The sequence below is a fragment of the Drosophila ficusphila genome, unplaced genomic scaffold (genome assembly GCF_018152265.1).
Source record: "Drosophila ficusphila isolate 14025-0441.05 unplaced genomic scaffold, ASM1815226v1 contig_106, whole genome shotgun sequence".
Taxonomy (NCBI): Eukaryota; Metazoa; Arthropoda; class Insecta; order Diptera; family Drosophilidae; genus Drosophila; species Drosophila ficusphila.
The window spans coordinates 5,854,937-5,873,088 of record NW_025063993.1 but is presented as its reverse complement, the minus strand read 5'-3'; the positions used below and the strand labels follow the sequence as shown (position 1 = coordinate 5,873,088).

The window sequence follows — 18,152 nt, the reverse complement described above, 5'->3', positions numbered from 1 at the left end:
AAAACATGTATTATTATAGAGATATAGCTAAAAATTGGTTGCCCATAACATTTTTAATATGAATATATAAACATACTGAATTAAAAAATTTAAGTGAGATTAGATATGTTTGAATTACTTTTTTCCTCTTTAAGCCATTTGTTTTATAAGCCAAACTGGATACCTACGGGATTAAGTTTAAAAAATATTTCAAAACTTTTTAACTGATTTTAAGTATTTGAAAAATAATTTTTTAGTGCAATTCGTCACTTTAGCGGACCACCATTCGCAGTGAACGCAATCGATAGGCGGGAACCATATGTTGTTGACGATTCGCGGCGAATGCCACATTTGAATACACGTGCAAGTTGTTTTAAGCGGTGTTTAATTTGTTTAATGATTTTTATTTACTAAACTGCTAAGTATAACCATGCCGGCAGCAGTGGCCACAGGCGTGCAATTCGGAGGACCGTCCAAGAACAAGAAAATCGTATTCGATGACTCCGGCGAGGCTGTAGTTAAACCAAACAAAAAGGAGCACCCCCATAAGCCAAGAAATCAAGGCAGCGAGCAGGTGCAACGGCCTCAGAAAATCAAGTTTGGCGAGGATGGACAAGCTCAGACAGGGAAATCATTCAAACCTAATGGTAAAAAGCCTGATCATGCAAACAAACCTCAGAGGATAAAGTTCGGTGATGATGGGGAGCAAGTTGGACACAAATCCTTCAACAAAAACTACCAGAATGGTCAAAAAACATTTAACAAAAACCATCAAAAACATAATGGTCAAAAGCCGGACTATGCCAATAAGCCACAAAAGTTAAAGTTTACTGATGATGGTGAAGAAGTATCTCAGATATCCAATAACAAAAACTTTGATCAGGCCAAGAAAGCCCAGAAAATAAACTTCGGAGACAATGGAGAGACTATAAAACCTCAGCGCATAAAGTTCGATGAGGACGGAGCAGAAAAAAATGTATCCGATAGCGATGGGGATAGTGATGAAGAAGTGGGACAATCATTTTCCAAGAAGCACAATAAATACCAATCCAAACTTGACGAAGATGAGGAGTCCCAAAAGAAATGGTATCAAGTGGTACGTAAGCATTAGGAAAAAAAACAAAAAAAAATTGTTTTAAGGCGTTACCTTGTATTTTAGCATCCAGATTATCCCTCTACTGATGAGGTGCTAGACATGAAGGAGAACGAGCAGCTGGAGCTCTACAATCTCTGCAAGAGTTCATTCGATGCGGAGAAAAATACATTTAATAAACGTAGGTTTTGCTAGATTCAGGAATTATTATTTTAATTAATCATCTTTTCTAAACTACTAGGTAATCCCTCGGATGCTCGGTGGCTGCAAACTGCTCTGCACAAGGGTACAGCAAAGGATCGCGCCAATGCCGGCGCCTTGCTGGTGACCAGTAATCCACTAGGCAACCTGGAAGCCTTAACCACATTGATTGGTTTTTGCAAGATCTCCAACAAGGCCAGCAACGATGTTATTGCTGTGCTTACGGATCTTTGGCAAGAGGTTCTGCTGCCGCCCAACAGAAAACTCCTGGCGGTGCACACCCGTGGAGCAGATTGGAAGAAGCTCAAAAAGGATGAGAAGCTGCGGAACGAGCAAAAGCGACGCATCTATGCGTACTGGCATTTCGAAAGCGAACTGAAGGACCAATACCACGAGTTCCTAAAGAATGTGATGCAGGGCTTGCAGACGGGGCAGGAGCACAACAAGAACTCCTCCATTGTGTCCGCTGCCAGACTGCTGGCTTATGCTCCAGAAAAGGAACAGCTGCTGCTGACAATGCTGGTGAACAAGCTGGGTGATCCCATCGCCAAAATTGCTTCCAAAGCGCTGCATCACCTCAGCGAGGTAGCCCAAAAGCATCCGAACATGTGTGGTGTCATAGTTGCCGAGGCGGAGAAGTTGCTGTTCCGTAACAATATTTCCGAACGGGCGCAGCACTTTGCACTGTGCTTCCTCTCCAGCATCGCACCCTCCGGCCGGCCCGAAGTATGCACTAAGTTGGTGAACATCTGCTTTGCCTTGTTCAAGGTTCTTGTCCAGAAAGGGGCCGTTAATAATAGAACCATGCAGGCCATTCTGCGGTGCCTGCAAAAGGCCATCGTGGAGGCTCAACCGGGAAAAGATAGTAATGGCGAATTGCTAACGAAGGAAATGCAGGACACAATATACCGATTAGTCCACTTGGCCGACATTCGGGTAGCTGTACATACTCTGGGGTTGCTGCTGCAATTGGTTACGGTCAAAACTGAGAAATCTGATCGTTTCTATAATGCGCTGTATGTGAAACTGCTGGATTTGAACCTCGTCAACGTTGGCAGTAAAACGGCGGCTCATTTGCTACATATTGTCCATCGAGCCATCCACATCGACAACAATGTGGCTAGGGCTCAGGCCTTTGTCAAGCGTCTCCTGCAGCTCACCCTGTATGCTCCTCCTCACATTGCAGCAGGCTGTTTGATTGTTATCCACAAGCTGTTGCGCATGCGCCGCGAGCTAATTGGTGGCAGTGGAGCTTCGGAGGAGTTGGACCTTAATTCCAAAGCAACTCTACCATTGGGTGCAGACTTGGATAAGTTTGGCAGTGATGATGAGGAAGTCTACCAGGATGTTAAAGAGGAGACTGCGGAAAAGGCGGATTCTAAACCATCGGAGGAGAAAGCTGAGGTTGAGGCCAAGACGAGTGCTTCATCGTGGCACCATGCCAGTGTTCCTGCCACGGAGTCAAAGGTGCGGGAAATTGATTCCTGCAAATACGATCCATACCATCGAGTGCCTGCTTTTGCAGGAGCAAGCTATGCGCTTCGGCATGAACTTCTGTTGCTGCGCCAACACTACCATCCCACTGTCCAGGTCTTCGCCGAGCAGATCCTTCAGCGTAATTACTACATCCGTTTCTCTTTCCGATCAACGTTGCCTTATCCACAAATTGTCTTTCAGAGTCGCGCATTGATTACTATGGCGATCCGTTGAGGGATTTTGGACTACCACACTTCCTGGAGCGATTCGCCTTTAAGAATCCCAAGAAGCTGGACGCTCCGCAGGCAGCGGAAAGTGCTACTGTGGCCCACAAGCGCTACACAGCTCACGGGGCGCGTGGCAAGCCAGTAAGATCTCTGACCAAGGGCAACTGCACCGAAGACGAAATGTTCATCTTCAATTTCCTGGAGCACAAGCGTCGGCAAGCAGAGATTGTGGCCGAGAACAAAAAGCAGAAGGGAGTTAAGAAGGAGGACGAGGAAGCCGGTGAGGATGCCGACGGCGGAGAAGAATATTTGAAAGAGGGCGAAGTGGACGACGACGAGTTCGAGGCATATTTGGATGGGTATTTCGGAAAGAAGTTCAAGGAGGGCGTTGACGAGGAGCAGGATGAAGAGGAGCTGAACTTCCTACAGGAGCTCGGTGGCGAGATGAAGAAGGACAAGTCCAAGGACAAGAAAAAGAAAAAGCAGGCTGAAAAGGCGGAAGATGACATGGACGATATAGACGACGACTGGGGCGACGATGATTTGGGAGAGGATGAAGACGATGAAATGGAAGGTGCTGGAGAAGATCAATCCGATGATGAGACAGGCTCGATTGATTTGGAGCCATTAGATGACGACGACGACGACGATGATGTTGAAGAGGGCTCTATTTCCGATGGCGCACCAGACGACAGTGATTCGAGCGACGCTCCGGAGAGTCCCGACGAGGACGAAGATGAAGACGAAGATTCTCCGCCCAGGTCCAAGAAATCCCGCAAAGACTCCTCCGAGATGGTTGGAGGACGCAGCTTTGCCAAGACACTCAAACAAAGTCATGGTAAGAATCTATTAAATGTCCTTTCCAACTCAAACAAGAATTAATTATTGATTCTTTTACCCTTATAGATATGTCCTCTCTGTTCGCTGCCGCCGATGACTTCTCTTCACTGCTTGAGGAAACGGCAAAGGTCAAGGGTCAGGGCACAAGCAACGCCGTCTTCAACAAGGACAAGTCCTCCGACAAACAGCTAAAATGGGAGGAGAACCGGCGCTCGAACACCAAAACCTACAAGGGCAAGAAGTTTGCCGGCAAACCAGCGGCCAAGGGCAAGGGCAAACCACAGAAAGCGGGCAAAAAGCGGAAACACTAAACTTAATTTGGTTACAGAACCGAGCCAATGTAATGGTTAGATGCGTAAATACACAAACGCAAGATTGTAAATTTCAATTTTGTAATAAGTTTAAAAATATAATAGACTTTGTTTATCATTTGAAATGCTTTTATTTTAACTGCATTTTGATATTGGTTTTATTTACAGACTTTGGTGACTTAATCGCTAGCAACATCTTTCAAATTCATCTGTATACTTCAAATTGATCTCCGCGTTCGTTTTTTTTGGTTACATAACTATCCATATTCCGTATAACGCTTTGGCCGAACTATAAAAACCGAGTTCTATACGATTTGATTGCTTTATTCTTACATTTAAGTAGTTGTCCCCCATTGGTTGATGCTTATTGGTTGTTGCGTCCTCTGTAGGTAGATTGGATAGTGCCTATAGCCTAGAACAGTTCCAGTGATCTTAAACTAAGACGAACCGCCACTGATCGCGCCTATTAAAACTCATGCCAAACAGCTCGATTATCTGTTTACCGTTTTGCTTATAAAATGTAAGGTTTGTTTAACTTTTCGTATTGCAACTTCTTTAAGTTTTTCTTTTTTTTTTTTTGGGTTTTCATTTGTGTGTGTTCTAAGGCAACTTGTTAAAAGGCAACTTTAATATAAATGTTATTTGTTTTATACTAAAATTTACACCATTATTTTTAACATCCTTTTCAATCGACTTTACGGCAAATTTACACGGTTCGATATGTGAATTGGTTTTGGTTTAAGTTTTTGTCAGGGGAGCGGTTTATGTGGGTGCGTTCAAATCAAAAAAAAAGAATACAGAATATAAATTTAAAAATCATGCGTGTTTAAAATATTGTAATTCTTTTGTTTATTTAGATTTCATCGGTTTCCATTGCTTTAACTTACTAAGTTACAAGTTTAAAAAACTAAACAATGAAAAATACTTAACAAAACAAATTAAAGTTGGTTTGCCATTAACAAATCTACGACTATTTGCGTTTCTTGTTCAGTTTTCATTTGCAAATAACGCATTGTTTTTTGCACGGCCCCGAAGAATAACTTCTCAGTTTCATGTGGAAATGGCTCTTCGGGCGTTTCTTATTTATCCCTTTAGTGTCAACTGAAATAATTAATTTTAAATATATTTAGGAAAACAAATTGCCAAGCCCGATCGGGATTGAATGCCATTGGCTAATCCCGATTGAGGTTGGCAATATATTTTGGGCGGTACTCTTTGTTAGTTTTTGGGTACTTCTGAGAATTCTGCGTTAGAGATAATAAATGTATATCTTAACATAGAGCACAACTTAAAGCAAAAGTTTGTAATAAGGGGGCTGGCTTTTTATATTCTTCTCACTGTCTGGCTTAAACATAATTTTGCACTAAACTAATTGCGAACTCTAATAATGATATAGTGATTGTGTTCCGATGTCGCTAATTGTAATTTTTTTTTTTTGTTTTTCTGTCTTAACCGCACTAAGATCAATGCAAACTGCTGCCTTTGTATAGTTACCGTTTCCTTTTGTGTCTGACTTTTTATAATTAAATTAATTCATTTAATTCAAATAATTAACTAGCACAACAAATCGCATATAAAATACACTTATAAGATCGTTTTCAGTGTGACGTGAAAAAGTGGTAGGCAAACTGAGTTATCTCGACTTAAACTAATGCATAACAAAATTGAAAATAATTATTGACAGGATCTTTGGTGCGATCTGCGGATCCTCTTACTTGTGTTATTTATGTAATGAAGAGTGTTAGTGGGTCTGTTGCCGCAAGGGGTCTGCACCCACGGTTTTGGCCGGGTTCTGGTCATCGTCGTCGTCCTGAGCGGGCCAATCGGTCAAAGTCTGTGGTCAACTGTACATCCGCGGCCTCCTGGGGAAGCCCTCCCACTGCAGCACCGCTCGCAGTTGCTCCCCCTCCTCGTCCAGCGGTTCGTCCTTGATCTCCACCACCTCAACCATATCGTCCGCGTCATCCTCATGTCATTCGAACACATACCGCTGGCGCAGTGCCCGCGCCCTTTCCGGCTGTACGCGCGTCGGTGGTCGCGGCACCTTCTGCTCCCGCTTAGCACGCCTCAGCTGCGCCGGCTTGGGTCGCGGAAATATCAGCGGTTTCTCATACGCATGATCGATCTTCTCCAACTTGATGGGGGGTAAGCAGTAGACGCGTCGCGTCTTTTTAAACCGATTCTTGAGCACCTGCTGAACGCCGTTGATGAGCAAACAGAAGTGCCGCCAGCTGGCCCGCGACTTGCGCCATGAGTTGGCCGTCTTGCTGAAACCATGGAAACTCTCCTCGACCGGCTTTGAGCTTCCAAATGAAGGCGGCAATGTGCGTACGACGCGCTGGGTTCGCTTAGGCATGGGGGCCACTACTATGTCGGCAGGTGGCGGCAACTGCTGCATCAGCAAGCGCAACGAGGCCTTGCTGTCCTCCAGCGAAGTGGCGACAACAGACTGTAACAGCTGGCTCTCGGTGCGACGCTGCTGCCGTGTTCTGGGCCGTCGACTGACCTGTTCCGCCTCAACCTCTACCGGAACTGGAGGTGGTGGCATGTGCAGCCTATCCTCCGGGGGCAGAGGTAACTCAATGTAGTACTCTTCGGGAAGAGGCAAAGGCGGCGCATCTTCGTCAAAGCCGTAGAAGTCCGCCTGGCACTCGAAGTCCGGGTCGTATCGTCCCTCGTCCTGCGTCAATTTGTCGAGCTCGGATACGGGCTGTTCCTGTTCCTGCTGCTGATGCTCGTCCAACCTACCTGAAGTCACCTGCTCCAAGTTGTCCTCGCTGAGGTCCACAACCTCCTGTTGATCTTCCGGTACAATGATGTGCACGTCCGCATCATTCATGCTGTACTGCAGCCACTCGCTGTTGAGAATGTCTGTCAACGTGGGGCGATCTGCAGGATCTCGCTCGAGGCATTGGCTGACTAAAAGCCGGAACGCAGGACTTGCATTTTCCCAACGCTTTGAGTGCTGGTTGAACCTCTCCCGACGCATGCGTTTGCGCAGCTCATGATGGGCGCTGGCAGAGTGGTTCACATCGTCCTGGTTTTGCCTGTACGGCGGATGACCCACTAACATTGTGTAAAGCGTAGCCCCAAGACCATAAATATCCACTGCTGGCGAATAGGTGACGAGATTCGCATCCTCAAGCATTTCCGGCGGGGCGTAGTCCAGCGTATAGCGCGGTTTGTCCTTCCAGCTTTGGAAAGTACTGTTGTAACTGTTGGAGTAAGAACGACAAATTAAATCAAAACTGAAAACAGCAGGTGTAACTAATTCCCTACCAGGCATTGCCAAAGTCGACCACTTTGACGTTCCTGTCCTCTCGGCTTTCGAACATCACATTCTCTGGTTTCAGGTCACCGTGTATAAAGTGCTTAGAGTGGATATGACGCACGGCCATGACCAGCTGCAGGAAAATCTCCCGACACGTCTGCTCATCCATGCGAATGGCGGTGGTCAGCTCCTCGCCACACAGGTACTCCATAATGATCCAAGTCTCGCACTTGTCTCTAAAAGTTCCATGATAGTTAACGATATTTTTGTGACTGTTTCCGTCCAGGGCGCATGACATCAGGGCGTCCACCTCGGAGAGCCGGAACTTGGAGAGTGGTACGACCTTAGCCATGAACACCATCTCGGAGGAACTGTCCTCCACAAAGTGACACGTGCCATAGGCACCGCCCACGGTGCGGGTGCCCAATTCGAGGTCATCCGGTCGCGCAGGTAAAATCTGCCATGATATTAGCCAGTTATAGTCAAAATTATCAGATGACAATTCAAACAGAACCCACCTGAATTCCTGGATTGCAGTATTGAATTTGGCAGTGGTTATCCCGTCGCATCTGCTCCAAATGCTCCGGTGCCACGTACGTGTAACCGCGGAAGAGCCTGATCCGGCTAGGTGGAGCATCGCATGCCGGGTCCTCCGGCTTTTGGTCGGTAAACTCATTGCTAAAGTTCTGTACATCGTCCTCGGAGTTAAGCGGGGGCTGGTAAGGCGCCTTCCGACGCTTGTTGCGCAGCTCTTGCCAGTTGATGCCATGGAAAAAGGGATGCTCTTTGATTTCGCTAGCGTCACGATGGTTGCCACCCAATCTCCGCTTCGGATTCTTCTCCAGCATCTTCAGAACAAAGTCACGGGCATTGGCGCTAAACGAGGATGGGATCATGGGCTGCTCCTTTTGGATTCGTCGCGAGATCTCCGACTGCTGTACTTGTCCATCGGCCGTCGCGAACGGCGAGGCTCCAGCAAGCAGTTCAAAAGTGAGCACACCCACCGACCACCAGTCCACAGCACTGTCATGTCCCGGCGGCCCCGTCCGGATGATCTCAGGAGCCATGTACTCCAGGGTGCCGCAGAAACTATGAGCACGATACTCATTCTCCGCCGTGAGGATCTTCGAAAGTCCAAAATCGGAGAGAACAATATGGCCCTCACCGTCCAACAGAATGTTCTCCAATTTTATGTCACGGTAGATGATTCCCAGCTGATGCAACTGCTCCAGGGCCAGCACGACTTCGGCAATGTACACCCGCACTCTGGGCTCCTCAAAGTGTTCCGCGTGGTAGAGATGCGTGAACAGCTCTCCGCCGTTGGCAAAGTCTAAAATATAAAGCTTAAATTAGTATATTTCTTATGATTTTAATACAATGTGAGTATGTTACCTAGCACGAGATACAACTTGGAGGAGGACTGAAAGGCGTAGTGAAGACTTACAAGAAAGGGACTACGCTGAACGGCCTCCAGTACCTGAAACCAAAAAGAGAATTTATGTGTTTAAAAATAGCGTATGTATTTATTTACAAACATATGTAAATTAAATGTTCTTAGTTTAATATTCCGATAACAGCTTTGTTTCCCCATTATCTTACTTAAAGGGGAAATTTGTATGCTTTATTTTACCTCTGCTTCCCCTCACTCTATTATCAAAAGCTTAATGTGTTTTTATTTTGTTTTGAGCTTTGTTTACGCGACTGGACTGGAATGCATTAGTATTAGTGGTTCTGTTGATTTGCCTGCATGTAAGTTGCTATTGTTGCATTTTATTATTGATATTCTACGAAAGAACGAAAAAAGGAGAAACATGCTAAAGAAGAAGTGAAATCAAGTACATACATATATACATATGTATATATATTTAAAAAATGAATTAGTACAAATGAATAAGATTTTCGCGTAAACACTCGCGGAAAAAGTAACAGCATTCAACCTAGTTTCCAGATCAAATTTTGAACTGAATCAAAAAGGTAATCTAAAAGACTAAATTGAAAGTGAGAGAAAAACAACGAGTGTTTAAATCAGTAACTCGTTCTTATGGGTAATACATTTGTTCTGTCTTGCCCTATTTTTTTGAGTGCCACTGTTGATGCCTTTCTATTTTGGCCACTGCGGGCCGAATTATAGACTTGTCGAATCGCAGATACCGGCGACGTTTGATAACTGGGTTAGTGGCACAGGTATCGTACCTTGAAAAACTTAAGTGGCTGGGGAAGGACGGAGGGGGAAGTGTAACAGCACAAAAAACAACCTAAAAGCAGGGCGCACAATTGTAAATTTGTTTAAGCTATCTGCCGCTATTGCGCCTACACCTGTTTTGCAGTTATTTAACGTATTTTTGTTGTTTCCCCCATTTCGTTTTCTATTTTCATTGATTTACTATGACTCTCTCGAGCGGAAAAACCGGTTGCAATAGGCAGATGCAACAACAACTTCCACTATTGATCTGAACAGGAAGCGCTCTCCAGCTCTCCCGAACCTCTACACTAAGAAAAAACATTAATAATATATGTATGTCTATTTAAAAAAAAAAAGTTTAGATAGCTATTCAATTTTGTACATTTAACACTATTAAAGTTCAATATTAAAGTATTATTTGGAAATTAACTGAACATTGAGCGATTTTAAATGTTTTTCAATCTCTTGTTTTCGCAGTGTACATATGTATGTATCCTCTCTTTTGACTCTCTGTCAACTTTTTGCCGGTGCAACAAGAACAAGTCGCTATGTAGGTCAGAAGAACATTTCTCCTCCTCTCCCCCTTTATGTTTTCCCGTTTTTACTTCTTTTTTCAGTGATTTGCTTCTGGAAACTGTACGTGCGACTTTAAAGGTTGTCAAATTGCTCGACGGGTTTAATTTCAATAAGCTGCACTTTATTTTCGTCATTAAAGTGAAGAATCTAAAGTTAAAGAAATCTGGAACCGGTGAAATTGCAAAAACATCACGCAGCGGTAAAAGGTAACAGTATACAAAAAGCAAAGAGCTACCAAAAAATAAGTTGATTAAACACGTTTGCTTTGTCGTCGTTCTGCTGGTTGAAAAGCAATTTAAAGGGTTTCTTGTGGGCTATAATCTCGAGTTTGCAGTTGCAGAAGTTTCCTATAATTCCCAAACTCTGTTGGGTTTCTTTAGTTAAAAAAATTATCTTTATATAAAAAAATTATATTTGGCTAGACAGTACCATTACTGAAACAATAGCAGTAATGTTTGGACCCCTAATCAGCTTAACCTAAAGGTTAAGTAATAAAAAACTTAAAGATAATGGCTTTATATTATATGGACTTCCAGATAAGCATGTTGTAGCCGAAGAAATTAAGTAGCAATACCGCTGTTATGAACGTTTGAGAACATTAAACTAAAGCCGTATTTTCTTAAGATTAAAATATGTATACAACTTTTAAGTAAGGTTTGATTTCAAACCGCATTTAGTAATCCCTACACTTACCACACGCTCCGTTTTTGTGTGTTCGGCGGTTTTACGCTTCTGGACAACCGTTATCTTATTAAGAACCTTCATCGCATACAATTTTCCGGCATCGTGTCTTGTCAGTTTGCGAACAAGGAAAACCCGTCCATAGGCTAAAGAAATAAACAATTATTGTCAATTTTTTTTATAATTCTCCAAACATCCAATTTAAGATTAACTTACCTCCTGTGCCAAGAACGCGAATTATTTTGAAATCATTCAGACTGACGGCTTCATCACTGTACAATTTTACTGCGGAGGAAAAAAAACTCATTAGCAATTTAATCAATGCAAATAAAAATATATTTTATTTAAGTATGTAAACATGTAAAAATTACAACTGAAACTAATCAATTTACCCTTGCAAGCCAAGTTATTCCTTTCTACGAGGAAATACGATAATGAAAAAGAATGTTAAAATAAGTGTGAAGGTATGTGCAAAATATTGGTGAGGGCGATAAAAATAGTTCTTTGCATTGTTTTACTTGACACTTGTGAGACGAGTTATCACATTTTATTTTTATCGCCAACGCAGCACGTGCCACACACTTGATTTCGTTTTTGAAGGCGAAAGCAAACAAGTGGAAATCGCATTCCGTTTATATGGGCGTTTTGGAAGCAGAGTTAAGAAATTCACAGGGAGGACGGTTAAATTGAAACTTAGTTGGCTGGCTAAAGTTGCGCATCTCGAATCCAAGGACAAGTCAAAGAACTTTTTCGACATTGGGGAAAGAGGCATTTTCTGTACATGTTTTTTGGGTTTCTTAAGAGGCATTTGCCATAGGCCATAAAGGTTCGTTGGCCCGAATGTCTCGCCATAAGACTGAAGAGTTTTTACGGTTATTACAGGGCAAAAAAAAGTTCGATTTTTTGGGGCTATAGCAACATTTTGTTGAATAACATAAAATTTAAAAAATGTATATCAGGTAATTTAAATCTATAAAAAAAAAAATTATAATTTTTTTAAGGCTGAATTACTAATTATTAATAATTGAATTATTAATATAAATAATAATAATAATAAAACACTTTTGCCTTTCAAAACTATTGTAATTTTTATAAAAAACAAAAGTGAGAATACTCATTTCTATGAAATAAATATCTAACCTAAATGGTATTCCCCTGAAATCAACTTAGTTTAATAATGAACAGTACTACTAAAAACACTACACCCAATCAAAAGGCGTATAATTTCGCATTGACCACTGAAAATCAATTTGAATTGCCTCTACATAAAACGTTCCCAAGTGACTAATTCGTGTGGGCAAACTCATCCTCCGGATTCGGGCAGTGAGTCAGGCGAACCCATTGTGACCTAACTTCCTCCCGGTCCAAAAGTCTGAAAATATGACTTTTATAAATGTTTGGCTGCTGCTTTGACACATTAATCGTCGTCATAGCGGGCAGCTTGTGGAATTGTCCTTGAACTTTGCAGGAGGTGATTCGAAGTTCATTGCAGCCAAACCCAAGAATATCTGCAACATTTTGTCCAACATTACTTCACCATTACAACCTATGTACGTGCATTCAACCCCCTTGAAAAGGAGCCATCAAATTTTCGAGTTGTTGTGAAATCAAGAAACATTGACACAAACTTTGGCAGGGGTTAATGGAATCGAGTTGCTCGGCCGAACCTGTTGTATTATTTGAAAATACAAGTTGCTAACAGCAAGTAAATGTAATTTACGCGAAACACCAACAACGCACGGGACTACGCGTGCCGAAATTCTTGGAGGGGTGCAACGAACTCAGGACTTCGAGTGGGTGGCAAATTGTGAAAGAAAACTGTTCGCCAGAATTATTGATTCAACAAGAAAATGCTGGAAAGATTGGCGTAAACATGGCTAACATTTCGAAGGGAAACAGGTTAAAATCTTTTTACTTGGGTAAATCTTTTTTAAAAGACAATAATATACAAACAAGGCTTCCTAGTCATGATAAGTATCATGAAGTTTTAATCAGTTTTACACCAATTTAAAAGCGTATTCACATAATCGGTTTCAAATTTAAGTTTAAATATTAAAATATTAAAAGCGTTGCTAAGCACGAGTGTTTATATTTTAATTATTTCGCCTTAGTTTTTAGTAAAGTCTACTGATAATCTTCTACTAAATTTAAATATATTAATATATAATATGGGAATTCATCGCATTTAAGTGTCTTAAAACCAAAAAAGAAACATTCCATTCAACCAGTGTCCATTTCTTATATTTCAAAAAAAGAAACAGTCAGTAGTAAAGGCAAGTGTCAATTTTTCGTATATATTTTTAACCCTCCTGTTTGGACTCGCGTGACGTTGAGCAAATAAATTGGCCTTGATATGCATTATATTCTCTTGCCAGGTTCTTAAACCTTATAACCGCACAAAAATGTATGTGGCTAGGCAAAGTTTAATGAACGCTAAACATAAGATAAATAATACAACCCGCAACAAGTGGAGAATGTTCTAGTAGCAAGTGCAAATTGTCGCTCGATTTAAGCCCCATTTACCAAAAGACTAAAATATCAATTTTATAGGAAACATTATTGTCCTGTATAATATTGGGTTCGGCACGTTTTTTCTAAAGAAAGGGAGGATATACATAGGTGGTCATGTTTCGTTGCCCTGACAGTGTTCTTGTGATAATTAAACAGCAATCGACAAACATAGCTCACTTATCAATTTGCAGGCAATTATCTCAGAGGCTAACTCGTTCCTATAATTATATACATACGTACATTGATATCTATGCTCAATGTTCGGCGAGTTGCATTGTCAAGTTCAAGTAAATAAACTGCCTACGAACAACAACCAACCGTTTATGCAAACAAGCATGTTTGTGAATGCAGCAAACACAGCGATGCACATATGTTTGTACGTACGGACATGGTCACGAATGCACGGCAATTTCGAAAACGGCGTACAGTGGGTCCCAATGTAGTCATATTTTTAAAAACTAAATACACAATTTATAACAGTTTTCATATCTAGTTTCTCTAGAAATGTACTCAAACTGTGGCTATTTACGAAAACACTTTTGAAAAACTTTAGCCCTTAAAAAACATTCAAAAATGTATTTCCTGCAGATCCCTTACAAAAACAATTCTTATCGCAAAGTTTTTTTTTTTTTTAGTGAATTTTGCATTTCTAAACACAAATTCCGAATGCAATAACATTGTGTCATGTTAATCTGCTAAATGAATAGTTGTATATTAATATTGCTCTCAAATAAATAATTAAATATATTCATGAAAATAAACATTCACCCCACTGTGCTGAAATGAGTCTTTTAGGTGGTGGGTATTTTGTCTGTTTGATGTATATACATAGTAACGTGGTGAGAGGTGAGTACGCAGGCAGTCGGGGCGGTTGGGCGAATTCGGGGGAGGTCAGTAGTTTTGGATTTGGCCTGACGAACGAACAAAGCCGGGTTGAGTTTTCTGGGTAATCGTGTCAAGGTTAAATGCATGTGCTCCACTTTCCAAAGGACGCCATAGACGGTGCTCCATCTGGCATTGACCAACTGCAAGCCACTTCGCCTCCTTCTCAATTAAGCCTTGAGACATCCCCCTTTAAAGTTATCAATTATTTCAACCCCTTTGGGTATCAACTACTCTGCTTAAAGAATATTGTTGCTGAAGCCTTTAAATGGGAATACAGTATTAACAGAGTTTTAGTTCGAATTTTCCACAAGTCTAGTTTGATCAATTCATATTTATAATTGCTATAAGTAAATTTAAGTTTAAGCATAAAACCACCCTATAAACCACTATTTAACCATAAAAAATTGATAATTCTTTCAATTATACTACTTAAAACAAAGCCTTAATTTAAATGGTGTCTACCTCCCAATTTGTTAACTTATTATAATGATATAAACTTATATCGTGTCAATGAATGAGAACCCTTTTTTACAGCCTCGTGGTTTGAATAAATAGAACAAGTATGTACATACATACATATACATACAGTGGTGGCCATAAGTATTTTGTCAAAATAAAAGTGAAATATACTCGAAACCTGAACTTGCTTCTTTTAACTTTTGGTATCAATGGAAAGGTAATTCAAATGCCTTTTGAATGATGCCATACTTTTCTCAACTCATTCGATATTTATTGAACAGGGCAATTTTAAAAAAAAAGTCAAAAAAAAACTTTTTCCCTCGGCTTCAAAACTAAAATTTTTGGATGCAAAAAGTTTCTTTAATCAAAAATAATAGGAACTGCAAAAAGAATTTTTCAAAAATAATTTTTCTTCTATTTTTTATGATTTTTTGAAAATGACTAGAAATACGCATTTCAGCCATATTTTTCTCTTTTCCATACAAACTTTTTCCGACATTGTCACCTTCAAAAAATCATAAAAAATAGAAGAAAAATTATTTTTGAAAAATTCTTTTTGCAGTTCCTATTATTTTTGATTAAAGAAACTTTTTGCATCCAAAAATTTTAGTTTTGAAGCCGAGGGAAAAAGTTTTTTTTTACTTTTTTTTAAAATTGCCCTGTTCAATAAATATCGAATGAGTTGAGAAAAGTATGGCATCATTCAAAAGGCATTTGAATTACCTTTCCATTGATACCAAATGTTAAAAGAAGCAAGTTCAGGTTTCGAGTATATTTCACTTTTATTTTGACAAAATACTTATGGCCACCACTGTACATATGTATGTATGTATGCAGGCTGACGTTTTGTCTTTTTTGCATTTATTCTGTTATCTAAATTGTGCTTGCTTTGGATTTGGTCTTATCTTTTGTGTCTACAGAGAAATTCTTGTGCTGCATGACTCACCATAAGATCGCAGATCGGTGACCGCCTCCAGGTCCCGTTGGTGATCCTCGTTGTCCAAGTCAAGAGGTGAACTGTTGCTTGTGGGCATGGCGTAGGAGGGCGTAGCCGGCGGGGAGGCCATAGAGGCTGCCGCAGCCGCTGCTGCAGCCGCCGCCGCTGCAGCTGCGTTGTTTGACTTTGCTTTGAATTTGCTTGGGGGCGTCGTATCGACGTCCTTCCCGCTCGGGTCCTCCTCCTCCGTATCTTGGTCGTAGTAGTCTCGCTCTGGATCCCGCTCCTCATCACTTTCGGCATCCGAAATGCAAACAATCTCCGCAACATTTTTGGATGGCGGTGATGAATGTTTTGGCGGGGATATGGTATCCCGGTAATTGTAATCCCTTGCAGAAGATGATGTAGTTTTACTGCTGCTATTGTTGTACTGGCCATTGGTTGTACTTATGCTGTTGTTGTTGTTGTTATTATTATTGTTATATGACAAGGACTTGCCAGTTCCCGAACTAGAACCCTCTGGATTCGGTTTCGACTTTTTGCCATTGGTCAACGTTACGGATTTACTATTCTTCCGCTTTTTGCCATTTCCATTTGACACTACATGTCCATTAAAATGATTTCGCACCAAACAATCCTGGTCTTCAACGGCTGTAGACCCCAATTCATGGGATACATCCTGATTCTTGCGACGCGACTTGCTCGTGCCACTGCTCAAGATTTCGTATGGCTGTTTCTCCAGACGACTCATGGCTGGTTCCTTTAGCGTATTTCTCTCTACGAAATCCCAAGTCTTCAAAATTCTCTACGTACTTTTTACGTAGTCAAAATAAAATCCAACAATTAACAAAAAAAAATTAAAAGGTCCTGTGATAGATCGTGTCGCATTTTTACGCTGAAAGGGAAGAGAAATAACTTAAGTAATTTAATTATATAAAAACCAAATGATATTAAATGTTATATACAAATAAAAAAGCTTGATATTTTATTCAGTTAAAAATTTTGTATGTTTTGTATTTCTTTTTCGATGTTTTAAAAAACACATTTTTATAACGTTTCAATTAAGCCCTCAGAAAACAATTCCCGTTTAAGCTGTATCCAACATGAAAGAGCTACTAATAAGTAATGTAATCGAAAACTAATTTAAAGATTTTCTAATGGACGAGAATGTATGTATATTTTAAAAAACATTTTTTAATATTATAATAATAATACAAATAATAAAATATTCCCCGTAGGCATTTTTTACCGTACCCTGCACATGCCATTGCCCATTCTCGTTCCCAACCCATTTCCATATCCATTCCCATTTCTCCTTCCCTCACAATATGGTACAGTTTCAACGCAAGCGGGAGTATTTTTCCCGCTGTTACCGGGCAATTGGATCGAAAAATTCTTTTTAAACAGAATGAATATATGGGAATCCGACTCACCAAGCGAGTGAAAATAAGCGCAATATTATAATGCAGACGTAGTTATCCCAATTCGAGTATGCGTGAGCGGGGGGGGAGAAGTGTTGGATTATGCGTGGGGCGGCAGCGATGTGCAACACTGAACGTTTCGATGATAATGCGGCCCGATTTTTGCAGCACTGGTGTTGGCTTAAATAATATTATTCAACCAATTTAACTGCGCTTTTTTCTTTCCTATTATATTCTGTGATTATCACAATCTTTATCAGCCCCGCGTTTTGCACTGCCACATTTATTTTTCTTTCTTCGCCGTTCTCTTTGCCCACTACTACGTACACATTTACACACGCACACGCTGACACTTTCTGTATCGGCGACTGCGTTTTTAAAGCGTTTTTGTTTTCGTCCCCAGATTCCGCTCTTCGGTGACTGTTGCTCTCAATTTTCGATAGGCTTTCCTTCGTATTTTATCCACGTACTTTCCAATGAGTAATTGATTATCTTTTGGAAATTGAATTCTTTATTTTTTTATTGAGTGTTACACGCGAAGGTTTTTACCGCCGCTTTCTACTCGTTTACGCACACACACACTGAAGCGCGGGACGCGCTCTCCGCCATCTGCTTTGCGCTCTCATTCGTGAACACTTATTAGCAGCGGCCACCTTGAGTGCATTCGCCGCGATTTACACTCGATCAGATTGTGGATATATTTCTCGCAACCTGGATAATCACTACAGCGGCCCGATCGAACGGTTCACACCAAATAGAAGGCTTTTTGGTTTGTTTTTTGACTTTAACCTCAGTACACGAACCGAACGCAAAATTTTTCCTTTTGGTTTTGTGTCACTCGTGTGGCCAGATGGGGAAAACTCTGAAATCCCAAAAAAAAAAGCGGAAAACTCATGCACGTTGGCATCTCCGTAATGTTATCGCCTCCAGCGGTGGTCTATCGATATGCGGAGGGTAAGTGCTGGTGTATTGTGAAATGTCAGTATTTGAGATTGGCGGAAACTTTTAAAATTAGTTTTAATTTTATTCAAACAGGAATGCATTTAATATTCAAACACTAATTTCAGTGGAACGTACATAGAGAACATATTTTTATATACAA

The 18,152-nt window shown here is 41.0% G+C and overlaps 2 protein-coding genes across 2 annotated transcripts; one reads left to right on the top strand and one right to left on the bottom strand.

Annotated features, from left to right (window-relative positions):
* Positions 1 to 313: 313 nt before the first annotated feature.
* LOC108099852 (uncharacterized protein F23B12.7) lies at positions 314 to 4,252 on the top strand. The gene is made up of 5 exons (XM_017203498.1): positions 314 to 1,075; positions 1,139 to 1,253; positions 1,314 to 2,888; positions 2,951 to 3,814; positions 3,883 to 4,252. The coding sequence occupies exons 1-5, from the start codon at positions 410 to 412 to the stop codon at positions 4,125 to 4,127; spliced, it is 3,465 nt and encodes a 1,154-aa protein (XP_017058987.1). The 5' UTR covers positions 314 to 409; the 3' UTR covers positions 4,128 to 4,252.
* LOC108099851 (chromosomal serine/threonine-protein kinase JIL-1) lies at positions 4,235 to 17,912 on the bottom strand. The gene is made up of 8 exons (XM_017203497.2): positions 17,063 to 17,912; positions 15,639 to 16,524; positions 11,054 to 11,122; positions 10,850 to 10,983; positions 8,791 to 8,875; positions 7,917 to 8,728; positions 7,407 to 7,855; positions 4,235 to 7,342 (listed from the first exon to the last, which is right to left on the bottom strand). The coding sequence occupies exons 2-8, from the start codon at positions 16,378 to 16,380 to the stop codon at positions 6,100 to 6,102; spliced, it is 3,534 nt and encodes a 1,177-aa protein (XP_017058986.1). The 5' UTR covers positions 16,381 to 16,524; positions 17,063 to 17,912; the 3' UTR covers positions 4,235 to 6,099.
* Positions 17,913 to 18,152: the final 240 nt, after the last annotated feature.

Bases quoted from the DNA above. Each gene is read 5' to 3' on its own strand.
- LOC108099851 (XM_017203497.2), bottom strand. From the start codon at position 16,380: ATGAGTCGTCTGGAGAAACAGCCATACGAAATCTTGAGCAGTGGCACG. The intron at 11,123-15,638 runs GTGAGTCATGCA...TTTCCTCCGCAG, and splicing joins CACCGATCTGCGATCTTATG to TAAAATTGTACAGTGATGAA. The intron at 10,984-11,053 runs GTAAGTTAATCT...TTATTTCTTTAG, and splicing joins TCGCGTTCTTGGCACAGGAG to CCTATGGACGGGTTTTCCTT.
- LOC108099852 (XM_017203498.1), top strand. From the start codon at position 410: ATGCCGGCAGCAGTGGCCACAGGCGTGCAATTCGGAGGACCGTCCAAG. The intron at 2,889-2,950 runs GTAATTACTACA...ATTGTCTTTCAG, and splicing joins CGCCGAGCAGATCCTTCAGC to AGTCGCGCATTGATTACTAT. The intron at 3,815-3,882 runs GTAAGAATCTAT...TTACCCTTATAG, and splicing joins GACACTCAAACAAAGTCATG to ATATGTCCTCTCTGTTCGCT.